Genomic DNA, 16,147 nt, shown 5'->3' with positions numbered 1-16,147 from the left:
CTGGGACTAAAGGTGTGAATAACTACACCTGGCTTAATAATTTTTTTATATTAAGCATTTTGAAAACTGTATTACATAACTCTTGAAATTCTCATATCCTCCATAACTCAAACTCAGTTTTTCAGGTTAGAAATTAAAACCGTTTGATATTTTAATACCAAAATGTTGGGGGAAGTAGCTTGCTTGTTCATTTGTTTTCTGGGGATTGGGTCTCACTCTGTAGCTCATTATGGCCTTGAACTCACTACATAGTTCAGACTACTCTTGAAAGCTCCTTCCTCAGCTGCCTAAGAGCTGGGATTACAGGCATGCACCACCTCACCAGCTCAAAACTCTATTCCAGGTGTTCTTCGAGCCCCTGGACAACCAAACCAGTAATTTCTATGACCCAGAGTTACCATAAGGGATCAAATTCAAAAAAGAAAATTCTCTGTATTTTGAAACTTGTCAGGCATTGATGGGCATACACCTTTAATCACAGCACTCGGGAGGCAAAGGCAGGTAGATCTCTGGTTCGAGGCCAGCCTGGTCAGCAAAGGTGACACAAAGAACCCCTGTCTCAAAAAATAATATAAAATTCACGTTCTTTACTGTATTATTTTCAAATGTCCAAAAATCAGTCAGCTACATGCATTACTTGGCCATTTCACAAGAACATGCACACTATAAAATCTATTTTGATATCTAGTTCAAACAGAATTACTATAACCATAATACTGAGACTAATTACAAGCTAACTGCAGATACATTACACATTTAAACCTACCCTTCAAGAGTCGTTTTAATTTTGCACAATCCACATTGATATACTGTAACAATTCTATATCATGGACATCAACATTATCTTCTGAACAAACAGTCAACTCCTGTAACCTAAAAAGTAAAAATCAAAAATAATTATCAATTTAAGTCTTAGAAAAGTCCAAGATTCTGATGCAAAGGAAGAGAGGTTTATGAAGACACATAAAATAAGAACATTCTTATTAAAAAAAAAAAACAATACAAGCAATTTAAGAGTGTTATTCCAGTAAACTCTGCATCCATATCTTTAAGATTGAGGTCTGAATTCTATTTCTCACATTAGCCATGGCTTTTCTGGAATAATTAGTTAATTCCAAGATTGGAGCATATTTTCAAATGTGTCTAAGTCTCCGTGAAATTGAAGACAAGGAAATTAGCAACTACCATAATCATATCATAAATCATACAGCTGGAGACTGGAGAGATGGCTCAGAGGTTAACAGTACTAGATGCCCACAAGGAGAGCAACAAAACCAAAAAATTTGAGCACAGGGGTCTTCCCAGAGACTCACACTCCAACCAAGTACCAGGCATGGAGATAACCTAGAACCCCTGCACAGATATAGCCCGTGGCAGTTTAGTGTCCAAGGGGGTTACATAGTAATGGGAAGAGGGACTGCCTCTGACATAAACTGATTGGCCTGCTCTTTAATCACCTCACCCTGAGGGGAGAGCAGCCTTACCAGGCCACAGAAGATAACAATGCAGGCACTCCTGATGTGATCTGATAGACTAAGATCAGAAGGAAGAAGAGGACCTCCCCTATCAGTGGACTTGGGGAGGGGCATGCGTGAAGAAGGGGGAGGGAGGGTGGGATCAGCAGGGGAGGAGGAAGGGGCTTATGGGGGGGATACAAAGTGAATAAAGTGTAATTAATAAAATTTAAAAAAAAAAGAGTAAAAGAGTACTAGCTGTTGTTACAGAGGTCCTGGGTTCAATTCCCAGCAACATGGTGACTCACAACCATCTACAGTAAGATTTAGTGCCCTCTTCTGGCATGCTGGTGTACATGCAAACACAGTATTATATACATAATAAATAAATCTTTAAAAATAAGTTTTAGGGGGGCTGGAGAAATGGTTCAGTGGTTAAGAGCACTGTCTGCTCTTCCAGAGGTCCTGAGTTCAATTCCCAGCAACCACATGGTGGCTCACAACCATCTATACCCTCTACTGCCCTCTTAGAGCACTAATATGCATAAAATAAATAAATAATTAAATAAAATCTTTAAAAAAAAAAATAAGTTTTAAAAGATCATATAGCTGTCCCCAATTGTCAAAACAGACAATTTTAACACCAAATTGTCTTTCTTTCTTTTTTTTTAAATTACATTTATTTATTGTGTGTGTGCATGCTTGCATTAGCAATCAGAAAACAAACTGTGGAAACTGGTTCTCTTTCCACCATATAGGTCTCAGGGACTAAACTTAGTCATCAGGCTGGCAGCAAGCACCTTTACCTAGTGAGCCATCTTACCACCTCCTGGCCCAATTTTTTTTTTACAACTGCAAAACACACAAGAGAAAGGGGGTGGGGGAGCAGTAATTACTAAGAGAAGAAACTCACAGGTAATCTTTTCCAACTTTTACAATCACTTCATTCTAAAAAGGAATAATGGTGGAACAAGCCTCTATCCTTAGATCATATTGTAAGAAAGTGATATAAATAATATAAGAGAAAATATTTTACAGGAATCACAATTTCAGCTAGGCATGGCGGCCATGACCGTTATCCAAACACTCAGAAAAGTGAAACAGGAGGATGACTGTTAGTTTGGGCTACAAAAAGGAAGGAAGGAAGGAATGGAAGGAGAAAGAAAGAGAGAGAGGAGACTAAGGAAAAACAGAGGGGAAGGAGGAAAGAAAATAAAGAGAAAGAGCATAATTTAATGCAAAAAGCCCTGAGTTTAATTCTCACAACCACAAAAACAATAAAGAAATACAGTAAGTCCAATTTAAAACTATGGAATAATAGAGCAGAGCCAGATGTGGCAGCACCCACATTAGGCAGCACCTCTAATCCCAACGTTCTGAAGGCAGAGGCAGAAGCAGAAACAGAGGCAGGTGATCTCCATGAATTCCAGCAAGCCACAGCATGGTCAGCCCAGCTATGCAGCAAGTTCTAGGCCAGCTGAGGCCACGCAGTGAGATCGTGCCCCTCCCCAACCCCTCAAAAAAAGGACTAGAAAGTTTATCATTTGTAGTTTCCTATTAATAATGGATCCAAAGATTATCAGCTGGGTAAAAGTTTTATGAGAAATGCTGGATAATGCAGATAATGCCTATATATAACAACTGACTGGACTACATATGAGACCTGATTCCAAAAGAAAAAAAAATTACCAAATTAGGTATTACGAATGGTTGGTTATAAATAAATTCTATAAAGAAACCAACTAATCTTTCATATAAGAAAATGCAATGTAGGCTGGAGAGATGGCTCAGTGGTTAAGAGCACTTGCTGCTCTTCCAGAGGTCCTGAGTTCAATTCTTAGCACCTATAATGCCAGCTTCAGGGGCTCCAACACCATTTTCTGGCCTCCACAGGCATGACACACAAGTGAATATATAAAACACATACATATAAAACAAAATGAAAATAAATCTTTTTCAAAGAGCATAATAACCCTACAACACAAGACACTTTAGCAGAATAAAGCTGTATTATATTGTTCCAATTGAAAGAAGCTGATTTTGGTGGTACAGGCCTGTAATCACAGGCCTGAGGACGCTGAGGGAAGACAGTATCAAGTTCAAGGCTAGCCTGACCTACCAGTCAAAGTTCCAGGGCAGGCTGAACAACTTGGTGAAGCCCTTTCTCAAAACAAAAAGACTGTATCGCTGTAACTCAGTGATGGAGCGTAAGAAGCCAACCTCCAATACTGCCCCTCCCCATAAAAAAATTAAAAAAAAAAAAAAAAAAAAGAACAACTGTTGACAAGGAGACTGGTGATGCTCAACTGATTTTCATGAGCTTCATTATAAATGAATGTAGTGAGTGGTGGTGGTGCACACCTTTAATCCCAGCACTCCAGAGGAAGAAGCAGAGGATCTCTGCATTTACAGAGGGCTAGCTGCAGACAGCCAGAGCTATGGAGAGAAACCGGAGGAAAACAATAGGAAGAGGAGGAAGGGGGGGAGGAAAGAAAAAAGAAAAAGACAGACAGACAGAACTCAGCCTTCAGAACTGCTGTTCCTGTAACTTGCATAGTTTGGCCACCTTACGATGGCCAAAGACATCTTACGTCTTACGATGTAAGAACAACATCGTAAGACGTCCCTGTCTAAACTAAACCATCACCGTGGTCTGATAGATGAGTGGGCCTTGAAGACCAGCTCCTAATTCTGCTACTAAGTACATTAAAAGACAAATGTAACAGTCTTTTAATTTTTTTTTCAAAGAGTAAAACTACTCGAGTAGTCACCTAATGAAAGAGATTTTACTTTCTCTAACTTTCTGGCATCCTATTTCCCTGCTCGTCACCCTGCTGGCGACATCAGTGTATACTGACTCAGAAAATAAAGTAAATCTACAGGCCAGCCTGCTCGACAGAGTGAGTTTCAGAACACCCAGGGCTACAAAGAGAAACCCTACCTTGAAAAACAAACTATTATTATTATTAATGGAAATATTACATAAACATTAACCAAGCATATATCATTAAGTAAAATTTTAGTTTCCATTCAACAGTTAAGACTGCAGAATACCACAGAATATTGTCACCTACCATCATAATTACAGAACTACAAAACAACTTTTTTTTTATTAAAACAACTGCAAATCAGTTCTTAAACATTGGACTACAAATTCTCAAAATTTTAATGTATATTCTCATTCTTTCCTGGGAAACAAAAGTGAACACAATAGAAACCCATTTGTACGACACTAAATAAGTCAAAAATAAAGAAACCAAAGCGTCAAAAAGATTATTTTTCTGTTTGCATTTGTCTTTTAATCAATACATATCTATGTGGGCTGTGTTCTATTTTTTTATTTGATCTTTATTAAGAACCCATTTAGTGGCTAAAGAGATAGCTCAGAAGTTAAGAACACTGGCTGCTATGTCAGAGGTCCTGAGTTCAATTCCGATGGTGACTCGCAACCATCTATACTGAGATCTGGTGCCCTCTTCTGGAGTGCAGGTATACATGCAGACAAAACATTATATACATAATAAATAAAGCTTTAAAAAAAATATTTTGACTGTACTTAAGAAAGGCAAATCATTTCCATGAAAGCAAGTTACAATTTCTTTATAATTTCATCCCACTGTGCACAATTCTAATTAATTTTCCCATCTTTAATATCATGATTATGATTCTGACTTATCAGGAAATATGTAAACTGTAATTTTCATTTCTTTTATTTCATTTATTTATTCATTCATTCATTCATTCATTCATTTTTATGTGCTCTATCTGCATGTACACCTGCATGCCAGATGCTGGTTCTTTCCCATTTTTACATGGGTTGCAGGAAGTGAACCCATGCCCAACAGGCTTGCTCAGCCATCGCCTTGACCTACCAAGTAATTTCCCTAGCTCAACACTTTTTGTCCTTCTTGTTCTACCTACACTTGTAAAAGTCTGTTTCTATTTTATTTTATGCATGTGCGTGCCTATACGTATGTGTACACATTAGTGTGCTTGGTGTCCAGACAGGGTAATGAATTACCTGTAACTGGATGGGTGTGAGCCGCCACGTGGGTACTGGGAACCAAACTCAGGTCCTCTGCAAGAGTACCACATCTTAATCATTAAACCATCTCTCCTGCCCTTTCATTTTTGAAAGCACTAAATTAAGTATAAAGTGTTTTTAAATTCCACAAGATGCAGTTAAAATAGAAATATTGAAAACAACTAATATAATGAAATTAATGTAGATCCTTAGGCCTACCTGGCTTAGAAATTTGGGGTCTTCCTTTATTTGACACAATTCTTTGTTTGTTTGTTTGTTTGTAGGAGTTTTTTGCAACAGGATCCCTCTGTGTAGGCTTGGCTAACTCTGACCTCACTGAAGGCTGACCTTGAACTCACTGAGATCCTCTAGCCTCTGCTTCTCAAATACTGAGATTTTAAAGTTGTAAGCCGCCACACCAGCACAATACTTTTGAGGGGTATTAATTCATTTGCCTATAACTACCTTTCAGCATCATTGAGGAAAAAAAAAAAAGCAACATGGCCTATACTGTGATTAAACCCAATAAATGAGATTTTTCATATACTTTTATTTTGCAATTACTTCCTTTTATTTCTTTATTGCTGTTTTTTGTTTGTTTGTTTGTTTGTTTGAGACAGGTTTCTCTGTGTAGCCTTGGCTGTCCTGGACTCACTCTGTACACCAGGCTGGCCTGAAACAAATAGAGATCTGCCTGCCTCTGCCTCCCCCAGTGCTGGGATTACAGGCGTGTGCCACTGGAACCTGGTTGCCTCCCTTATTTTTAAAGTAACTTAGGAGCTATGAGAGTAGCTCATCATAATGCTCACTACTTCTCAGCTATTCTACCTAATTGCACAGTCAATCTAAATGACTGTTTAAAACACCAAACCATGGCTGGGAATGTAGCTCTGTAGTGGAGTACTTGCCTACATATGCAAGACCCTGGATCCAACCCTTGGCACTACAAGAAGGAAAGCGAAAAGGTCTGCTCATAGGAGGCATCTTCTCCAAGTATGAAACAGTATTCATATCCATACATCAGTATCGCCAACATAATCTTCAATATTACATAATTAAAATGTCAAAAATTAATACATAAAATTCCTACAAAAGCCCAGATAAGTCACCCTGTTAACTATTTTTATGCAAAGAATTTTAAAATTTTACTTAATAGCCCCACATGATTTATACACTAACCTTGTAGAAATGCGACTAAAGACTGCATTGAAGTTGTTGCAGCTGAGAGAAAATAAAACCCCAGAAGCAGAATTCCGAAGTTCAGCCGCATGTTGGTTTCCTTCACGACATGTGTGAAGAAAATGGCAGATTTCTGGTAGTAACTGTTTGACCAGCATTGTTTCATCTAATCTCATTGTGTCCTTTGGTTGCTAAAATGGAAATAATAATATCATTCTAAAACTTTAACTGTAACTGCAAAATTCACTGTTATGAAAGTTTCAAGCATACGAAGAAGCTGAAATAGAAGGAACACCCACACCGCCACTGCTGGAATTCAACAACTGCTATCACTTCCCCACATGGGCCACAGACACCTATATACGGTCAGCAGGGAGACAGCTCATCCTGCCATTGCAACTGAAGCCTCCCCTTCACCAGCTGGGCTCCTCCCTTCCGGGAAGTCTGGAGTCCCTGTGAGCTCCCAATCGACTTTACTCTAATACACCAGTGAGCACACTCTACCCTTTGTTTCTAACACCCAGAGAGATTCCCAGGGGTCACGCGATCTTCGTACAACCTGACCAAAGTATATATTATGCACTGCAAAGACTGTGGAGTTAAACCACTTTAAAGTACATTGTAAGCATTATAATATCTCAGCCCATGTACATGTAAGCTTATCCTAATAGAGATTTTCCAATGTAATTTCAACATAATTAACATATCAAAAATAATAAAATTCCATGTATCATTAATTCCCCATCCATATCCCATGACATTGAAAACTCTCTTTCATGGCTTTCTATTCCATGAGGATACAAAAATGATTTCCAGATGACAGCTCCTTCAGTTTCTTTACTAGAGTGCTTTCCCCATACACTCCACATGGATCATTTCACATTCCCTGAAATTAACTTTTAAAACTGGGTCAATTGTCTTAGAGATTAGCTGCTTGTTTTCTAGGCAGCCTAACTTAGTAACGTGACATAGTTCTAGGGCTGTGGCTCAGTGGTGGTACATGCACAAGGCCCTGAAGACAAGCTCTAACTCCACAATCAAAAAAAGGTAGGAGGAGGAAAAGAAACAAAATATAAACAATTTCAGTGGGAGACCAAGTCAAGGTAATATGTATTTTCTGACAGTTCTACAAGGCATACCATGGAAATTTACCATCATTACAACTAGAATGTCTCCAAAGAGTAGCATCAATCACTCTGCAAGATACATTACCTCTCAATTAAAAATATTAATGAAGAAAAAGTTATGGAAACTTAAAGAGGCAATATACCATCCTACCCAACTCAATCATGGGTGTGCCTGATATACCAGAAATTACAAAGTACTAAGACCACAGTCAAGTTTAAAATCTCTAGCCTCCCAATTCTGCGCCACTATAGAATAGTCTTTTTGTTCTTCTATTCCATTAATAGTTAATAGGGGATACCAGAAGAAAACTATTCCTATCATTTTATGTATAAAATTTATAAATACTCCCCAACAATTCTGGAATATGGCCAAAGATCAGTTAAGTACTAGGAGCTGGAAAGGTGGTTCAGAGGTTAGGAGCACTAGTTCTTGCAAAGGACCCAAGTTCAGTTGTCAGCACCCACATAGTAGCTCACAACCATCTTAACTCCAGTCTCAAGGGATCTGGCGCCCTCTTCTGATCTTCTCAGGCACTGGGCATGCACATGGTACACATACATACATACATTAATACACATAGAATAAAATAAATGTTTTTAAGGACTTAAATACTATGCTGGGCTGGCAAGAAACACAGCACTTATTATATGGGCACTGCTGATCTAAGTCCAATCACCAAATCCATGTGAAAGTAACAGAGAACGGTTGTTCCTGACCTCCATATGGCATGCATGTATGCCCCCCCCACACACACACACAATAGTAATAAATATATAAAAATAAACACTGTGGAAGCTGGAGATTTGGCTCAGTGGCTAGAAGCACATACTGTTCTTACACGAACTTGAGCCTGAATTCAGTTCCCAGCACCCATGTTGAATGATATTTCACACCCTGTAACTCCAGCTCTAGAGAGATCTAAAGCCTCTGATCTCTGAGGGCACCTAAACTCATATGCTAACAAATACACCTAATCAAAAACAAATTAATAAACTCTTAGAAAAGATAAACATAATGCTTAGATCATTCTCTGGCCCATGAGCTTCCGTAAGGAAAATTCTGTGACATGTTTTGATTTTCTAAGTCCCTGCCTAATCCCCGCCATGTCTACAGATTCTTCCTCTCAACTACACATCAATCCTTGTATTTTAAAACCTCTTTCCTTTTGAGGCTAGAGAGGGGGCTCAGTGGTTAAAGAACTTGCTGCTCGTGCAGAGGACCTGAATTTGGTCCTTAGCACCCACATGTAGTTCACAGCCACTAGTGACCCCAGATCCAGGAGAAAGGATGGCCCTTCCGGCTCTGCAGGCACCAGTCACACATGTGCAGGCAAAACACTTATCCACATAAAATACCTTTTAAAAACTGTTTGAAATGTCCCCCCTCTAGATTTACTGTAGAGAACTCATATAAGTAAGAGAGAAGCTATTCTGAATAAAAGCAAAATTCTGTATTCTATGCTGAATAAAAAAACATAAGGAATAAACTAGCATATACGGAGTAAAAAATTTTAAAACAGAAATATTCATCATGAATTTATATACCTACCCATGTTTGTGAAAATTTAGGATTAGTAAAGACATAAACACTTTATTTAGCAGAAAACATCTTAAAAAGCTAAAAGTCCTAACTGAAATAAACAGAGACAGCTACTCGGAGAGAACCTGAGGAAAAAACTGTGGTACCTGGTGCCCGCCACATGCCTACAGTGCTCACATTTACACAGGTGATCTAGCAGTAGCCATCCTCAAAAGGATGGGTCCAAAAGAGAAAGGATAGATTCCATTTTCAAGGTCTGTATAAAGCTAAAACCATATTCTTGAGGAGGGAAAATAAGATTGCCTTCATCTTCTGATCACAGTCTTCTAGTTGCACAATGCCACAGGCTTAGTAATATCTGAGAAATTAATTAAATCAAATACTGATTTCTTCATAAAAATCCTTTTTTTAAAAAAAAATTAAGAAATATAAATGAGGCTCAAACTTAACACTCTGAGTAAACATAAATACCTATGTAATTTATAAAAGCTGAGAGAAAATTTTCTCTAAATTCTGCACCACCAGGGCAACTGTATTAAAATTCATATTCATCTCGTGGACAAAGACTCTTAGAATGTCCCCAGTGTCCATACTGAACTTTTGGCACTTCAGATCATTCTTCAGGTTGAATTCACAAAACCTGCCTACTTTAGAATAAATTTACTTACCCCAGCAAGACATTTTTCCAGTGTATCCAATATAATCAACTGAGAGAGATACAAATTTTTTTCAGCAGCTTCTCCAAATATCCTCTAAAAGAAATATATTCAGAAAATTTTATTAATACTCTCTACTACAAATTGGCATACATGAACTATAAAGACTAAAGATCAAGAAAAGTATTAATCTCCCGTTTTGTCTTCAACAGTCAATGACACATCTATCATTCCTTTCTTTACCCTAATACTCAAAAAATACATTCCAGGGTAAACAAAAATTGAGGCATTTATTAAAGCCTTCCAATTAGCTACAGAGCAGTAAAACATGCTGCTTTGTGTTTTTAAAATACCTGCGATTTGGCCAGGCACAGTGGAAAGACATTGGTAATCCCAACACTATGGAAATAGTGGCAAGAGGATTAGAAGACCAACTAGCTCTAGGGACATAACAAGTCCAGTAGAGGGTACAGGATGCACTGTCTTAGGTGGGAAAAAAAAAACAGGGAAGGAAGAAGGAAGGATAAGAGAAAGGGAAGAAAGGTGGGGGGGGGATAACAAGTCAACGAGAATTAAAAATAAGTCATGAGTTGGAGGTTTGTGCCAGTCTTGAATTAAGCATTTAGCCATCCCTTCCTAGTACAAAACAACTAGGTTAATTCTTATCAAAGCAGAGTGCTAAACATCAATTACAGTGAGTCTTAAGCATTCACTACTTTCAAACTGAACTGTGTCACCTACCTACTTACTAACAAGAGACTGTGACTTCCACAGTATAACTTTTCTTTTAAATTTTTCTATTTTATTGTTGTTGTGTGTGTATGGTGCGTGTGCTAGCATGGGAGTCAGTGCACCATAGTAGACAGACAACTTTCAGGGTTTGTTCTCACCTTCAACTAGTATGTTCCAAGGATCAGTCACAATCGCCTTAACCACTTGCCATCTCACAGGCCCTGTAACTTTTCAGTATGTTTTAAGTGAATGCCAGCATCACGGTAGTTTTAAGGAAGATTCCAAGTATACAAATACTGCAGTTTAACTGGGAATACAGCCATATACTCAGACATAAAAATTCTACTACTGTGCTCCACAGTGGGCAAAAAGAGCTACAGCAAAATATTAAATGCATCCTGTAAATCACTTTACATTTTTATAAAAGGTCCTCTGCTTTTTACAAGAGAAAAAAAATTAACAAAGAAAAACATTGATTGGACTGTCCACACCTCCAATCACCAGTCTGGTGATTCTGGTATTAAACAGCTTTCTGAAAAGGAAATTATCCAAAGATGATGTGACTATAAAAATCCTCAGAATATACAGCTAGTGAAAATTTACAGTTTATTCATTATGTAGTTTGGACATGAACAACCCAGCAAATACATTCAAGGAAGCAGCTAACAAAAAGCATATTAACAGATTCTATACTACATAGCTCATAGCTGGAGGAGTGGCTTAGAAAGGAAGAGAAGGGGAGGAGAAATCTATATAATAATCAGTTTACATACAATACAAATGTCATATAAAATTCTAATTCCTGAATAATGAAATAGAATAACAAATACGACAAGCTTCAAAAGGAAAGAATAAAAAGCTGAAGTCAAAATTTTAAAGTTACATTTGTGATTACCCGTAAAGTACAGTGACTCACATCTTAAATCCTAAGAAAATATTTCTCATACTTTACAACATGCTACTCCAAACTTCCAAATCAGAATCAAAATAAAGCAAATTCTCCACAATGCAAAAATGCAGTATCTCAAAAGACTCACCATATTGTTAACATTCTTTAAGATGGTGGTGAGGCCGCTTATGACCAACGAGAACTTGTATTTGGAGATGTTGATCAGACACTCCTTGTTGTGCTCGGTGCTGACTTTGGTATGTGTGTTTTGCTGTCCGGTTTTTATTGGAAGCTAAAGGAGAAAAATAGTAAAACTTTACTCTTCAAAATGACTAAACATGTATTTTCAATGAAAAACACATTTTATGAAGTCTTTTTCAGCCACGTCTACCAATATTCATTCAACCTCAAATTTACAATACAACATAGAATTTAGAGCTAATCCTAAATGATCTGTCAATTTTACTTTTCCCAGTTTTCTTTCTGAAAGTCGTAATCCTCTACCTACAAGTCAACCCTTATACCCAGTGCTTTCCGAGAAGAATGATGACCCACAGAACCAGAGTATGTCCTTTTAGCTACAAATAAAGAAAATTCTGCAACAAATACCATAAGCCTTTACTGTATACACTGAACTCAAGCATTTAATGAACTATAGAGAAAGGAAATGTAGGCTGCAAATCTCCAATCGATGGAAAACAGCAGCCATTTGTTTAAATACAACAAACTATAAAACCAGGAACAGAGTTAAAACTGACCTCAGTTAAGATAGCCAACCTATAACTGAGGCAGTAGCAATGCAGCCAAGAAATTCACTTCACAGGAAGGTCTTTAAAGGGCTCACATTTACACCAGCCTGTGGATGAGCTCAGATCCACTGCACAGAAATGCGTCTCTACTCCACTCAGAAGCATAATTCTGTACATAAGCATCAGAACTCAGCACTATTCCTAGACCCTGCTAATGCTGAAAGAGAAGTAGGCTCCTCTGTGAAAACCACACCCATGACTATCTCCACGGTGCAAGTAAAGATGAGAAGAACAAGTGATACACCCAGGTTTTTGCTAAGTCAGTAGGAGGTGATTAATTTGACAGCAAGGAAATAGCAAATATAGAGGGGATGGAGTTAGGATGTAAAGAGGACATATACAGAAACTATAGAATTACACAGTGAACTATAAAGAGGAAGAAGATAGGAGGTGGTAGCCTTTAATCCCAGCAGAGGCAGGTGGATCTCGGTGAGTTCAAGGTCAGCCTGGTCTACAGAGTTCCAAGACAGCCAGGGCTAGGCAGAGAAACCCAAGTCTCAGGGAAAGAAAGAAAAAAAAAAAAAGATTGTGGAAGAAAAAACCCTGAAAAGTAAAAAAAGCAATTTTAGAAAGTGAAAATGTCAATAACACAGCTTGTGAATTTTCCCAGCCCCTCCATACAATCAGCAAAGAATCAAGAAGAGTAAAGCTACAAACTCACATATCGACAGATAGATGAGAAGACAAGGTTCTCCCAAGCACAAGTGTGCAAGAGTGTGTGAAGTGTGCATGTGTATACAGATAAGACCAACTTAATATAACACTAGGATGGTATAAGTATATACACAAAAAGCAGCAGAAAACCTGATGAATGAATAGATTTCCCCAAATGTCAGTATGTTCTTGATGAAAACACAGCAAGCCGATTTAGGAAAAAACAGGGATATTTTGAACACGGCTATGGCTATGAACAGACATGTACAATGGGCCCATGGTCAAGTCTGAAGAACTGTGGCACTAAATCACCACTAATAAAATTTCCTGCAATGATATTCTGTATCAGCAAATGACCAGTACCTCAGCCACTAGCCAGCTCTCTATGGCTACTGTAAACATCTGTAACATGGCGAGTGCAGATGAGGAAGCGAATTATTTTATTTAAGTTTAACTTTAAGTAGCTATAGAAGATGCCGCTAACAAACCCCAGTAGGCAATAAAGCTCTAAACCATCCAATTGAAGAATCATTTATTCCAAAAAGCAGCCTACATTGAGAAAAAAAAAAAAATGTAGAAATTAAACTCCAAGTTGACCATAGGAGTAAAGTAATCAACTAATGGGATTAGATAAAGGCAAATAAGAAAAAGGAAGGTAGCCAAAAGAACTCCAAAAGAACGAGACAACCTTTTGTTTTGTTTTGTTTTGTTTTTAATGAAATTAACTTCACCACGGGGGTTGTAGGAATCCAATTCAGGTCATCCAATTTGTCGGCAAGCACCTTTGTGACTCCCTGGCCCCCTAGACCTTTAATTCCTTCCTTAATGACAGTGCCCAGGCTTAGACACCCTATGTCCTCTATTGCTTTCCCATGTGCATCTGCTCAAACTCTGTGCTCATATACTCCCCATCCCACCACACAGAAGAGTCACACAGCCCACCACCCCTTTCGGGGCCCACTCAGGTACTGACTGACACCCATTTCGGGACACCTTTCTCATAAAACTCTACCCTTACCCCATTTGGAGTTTGGTTAACCTGTGGCCTACACTCCCCTTCTTCCCTGTTTAAGGTGATGTCCTGTCTCCCGTCTGACCCTGCTGAACCTGCCACAGTGGACACTCTGTCTTCTGCTGGTTTCCTCCGCAGGGATGCCTTTTCATCCTCGACCATGTTCTTCCCCAAGCATGTACAGACACCTCCTTGCTCGGATTTACCTAATGGATTTTGTACTTTACAGGGGGAGAGAAGAAAACAGAAGAGCCAGCACTGTATGACTGTAATTTAAGTTGGTAAGAGACAGGCTCCTGCTGGGGTGGTAGGTATCTGCAGAATCTAGAAACGGCATTTGGGAATTGGCTTTTGGAGCTTCAATAGTGGTTGGGTAAAAAGGTTCTTTATTTGTGAATTGAGTATGAATAGGTTCTATAAGACTCAAGGCTTCTGTTATAAAAAAACTTGGGTAGCTGTAAATTCAGAATAGCAGAAAAAGAATAAACTAAAACTCAAGTATTCAGGGAAGAGTAAGGCTGGAATTCATTTCTTGGCAAAATCTGTTTGGTTCCACGCTAATACCTTTGCCTACAGATGTGTTTATAGTATCTATTGTTTTTAAAATGGTAAATACGTAATATCACTATTAAAATTCAGGCTGCTCTTCCACTCTGCCCAACTTTAGTGATTAACATACTATTAGCTTAACCATATCCTACCATGTATTCCTGGCTTAACAATTTGCAGTTAGCATACCTTTTCATTTAACTTTGTTATAGGTATAACATCATTGTTTGATTGCCAATTATATACTTAAAATGACATTAAAATGAAAACAAACTTTATAATGTTAAGTTCATTTAGACTCTATAAAGCACTATTACACACTTAATATAAAACCAATGACAAAGAATCCTCTAGGAAATGTGTTTAACATAACCAGCTGTAATATTTGGAGGTATAATTTTAATTTTAATAGCCATATAGTGGAGGCGCATGCCTTTAATCTCAGCACTAGGGAGGCTGAGGCAGGTGGATGTTTGTCAGTTTGAGTTCAGCATGGTCTACAGAATGAGTTCCAGGACAGCCAAGGATACACAGAAAAACCCTGTCTTAAAATAATAATAATGTATATATCAATGCACCACGCACATACATTGTCCTTGGAGGCCAAAAAAGGGAGCCAGATCCCCTGGGACTGAGCTGCTGTGTGGATGCTGAGAATCAAACTAGGTTCTCTGGAAGAGCAGCCAGTGCTCTTAATCTCTCATCCTATTCTCCCGCACAGAATACACCTTCTTAATGTGTTTGTTTCTTAATAGCTAAAGATGCTTTTTTCCAATACACTAAGTGAAATGCAATGTCATTCCTAACTCAAATTATCGTCTAAAAGGCCTTTAGAAACTCATTAGAATGTACACGGAAACAAACATTTTAGCCTGTGACCTTTTAAAGAATTTCTGAGTGAAACTAAAAACAAACTACTCATTGTTCACAGTTCTTTGCTTAATGTTAGACTTTCTTTTAAAGAAACCCCTATTTGTTGAGATCTTACAGTAGATCACAATTTGTTTTAAACACAGATAATTCATAAGTGGTTATTTTCTTTATATGGTCTAAAACTGTTATATTCTATTATATCCAAAGATACTACAAATTCTACTATATCCAAAGATATTTAAAATATACCACAAAGTATTTTTTAGAAATTTAATGTAGGGCATGGTGGCGCATGCCTTTAGTCCCAGCACTCAGGGAGGCAGAAGCAGATGGATCGCTCTGAGTTCAAGGCCAGCCTGATCTACAAATTGAGTTCAGGACAGCCAGCCACGGCTACACAGAGAAACTCTGTCTCAGAATAAAAGAAAAAAAGGAGGGCAAAAAAAGTTTATTTCACTTTTACCCAGTTATGGAAGTAATAAATGCTCACTAAAAGTAAACCTATAAAAGAAACCAAACAGGCCTGGAGAGATGGCTCAGTGGTTAAGAGCACTGTATGCTCTCCCAAAGGACCTGGGTTCAATTCCCAGCACCCACACAGCAGCTCACAACTGTCTGTAATGCTGATTCCAAGGGATGTGACACCTTC

The 16,147-nt window shown here is 38.2% G+C and overlaps 1 protein-coding gene across 5 annotated transcripts in view; it reads right to left on the bottom strand.

Moving 5' to 3' along the window:
- Positions 1-16,147, bottom strand: part of Nf1 (neurofibromin 1) — a 236,566-nt gene that overhangs the window by 182,275 nt on the left and 38,144 nt on the right. For all 5 annotated transcript variants that reach the window (XM_055620212.1, XM_055620216.1, XM_055620214.1 and 2 more), the window contains exons 2-5: positions 11,750-11,893; positions 9,993-10,076; positions 6,658-6,848; positions 767-873 (exon numbers count right to left, since the gene is read on the bottom strand). In XM_055620212.1, coding sequence (XP_055476187.1) covers positions 767-873; positions 6,658-6,848; positions 9,993-10,076; positions 11,750-11,893 — 526 coding nt within the window. The remainder of the gene's footprint in view (positions 1-766; positions 874-6,657; positions 6,849-9,992; positions 10,077-11,749; positions 11,894-16,147) is intronic.

This window comes from Psammomys obesus, unplaced genomic scaffold, assembly GCF_907164565.1.
Source record: "Psammomys obesus unplaced genomic scaffold, mPsaObe1.curated_primary_1811, whole genome shotgun sequence".
NCBI classification, from domain to species: Eukaryota; Metazoa; Chordata; class Mammalia; order Rodentia; family Muridae; genus Psammomys; species Psammomys obesus.
Note: the sequence above shows the minus strand (reverse complement) of the source record. Positions and strands in the feature narration are given on the sequence as shown.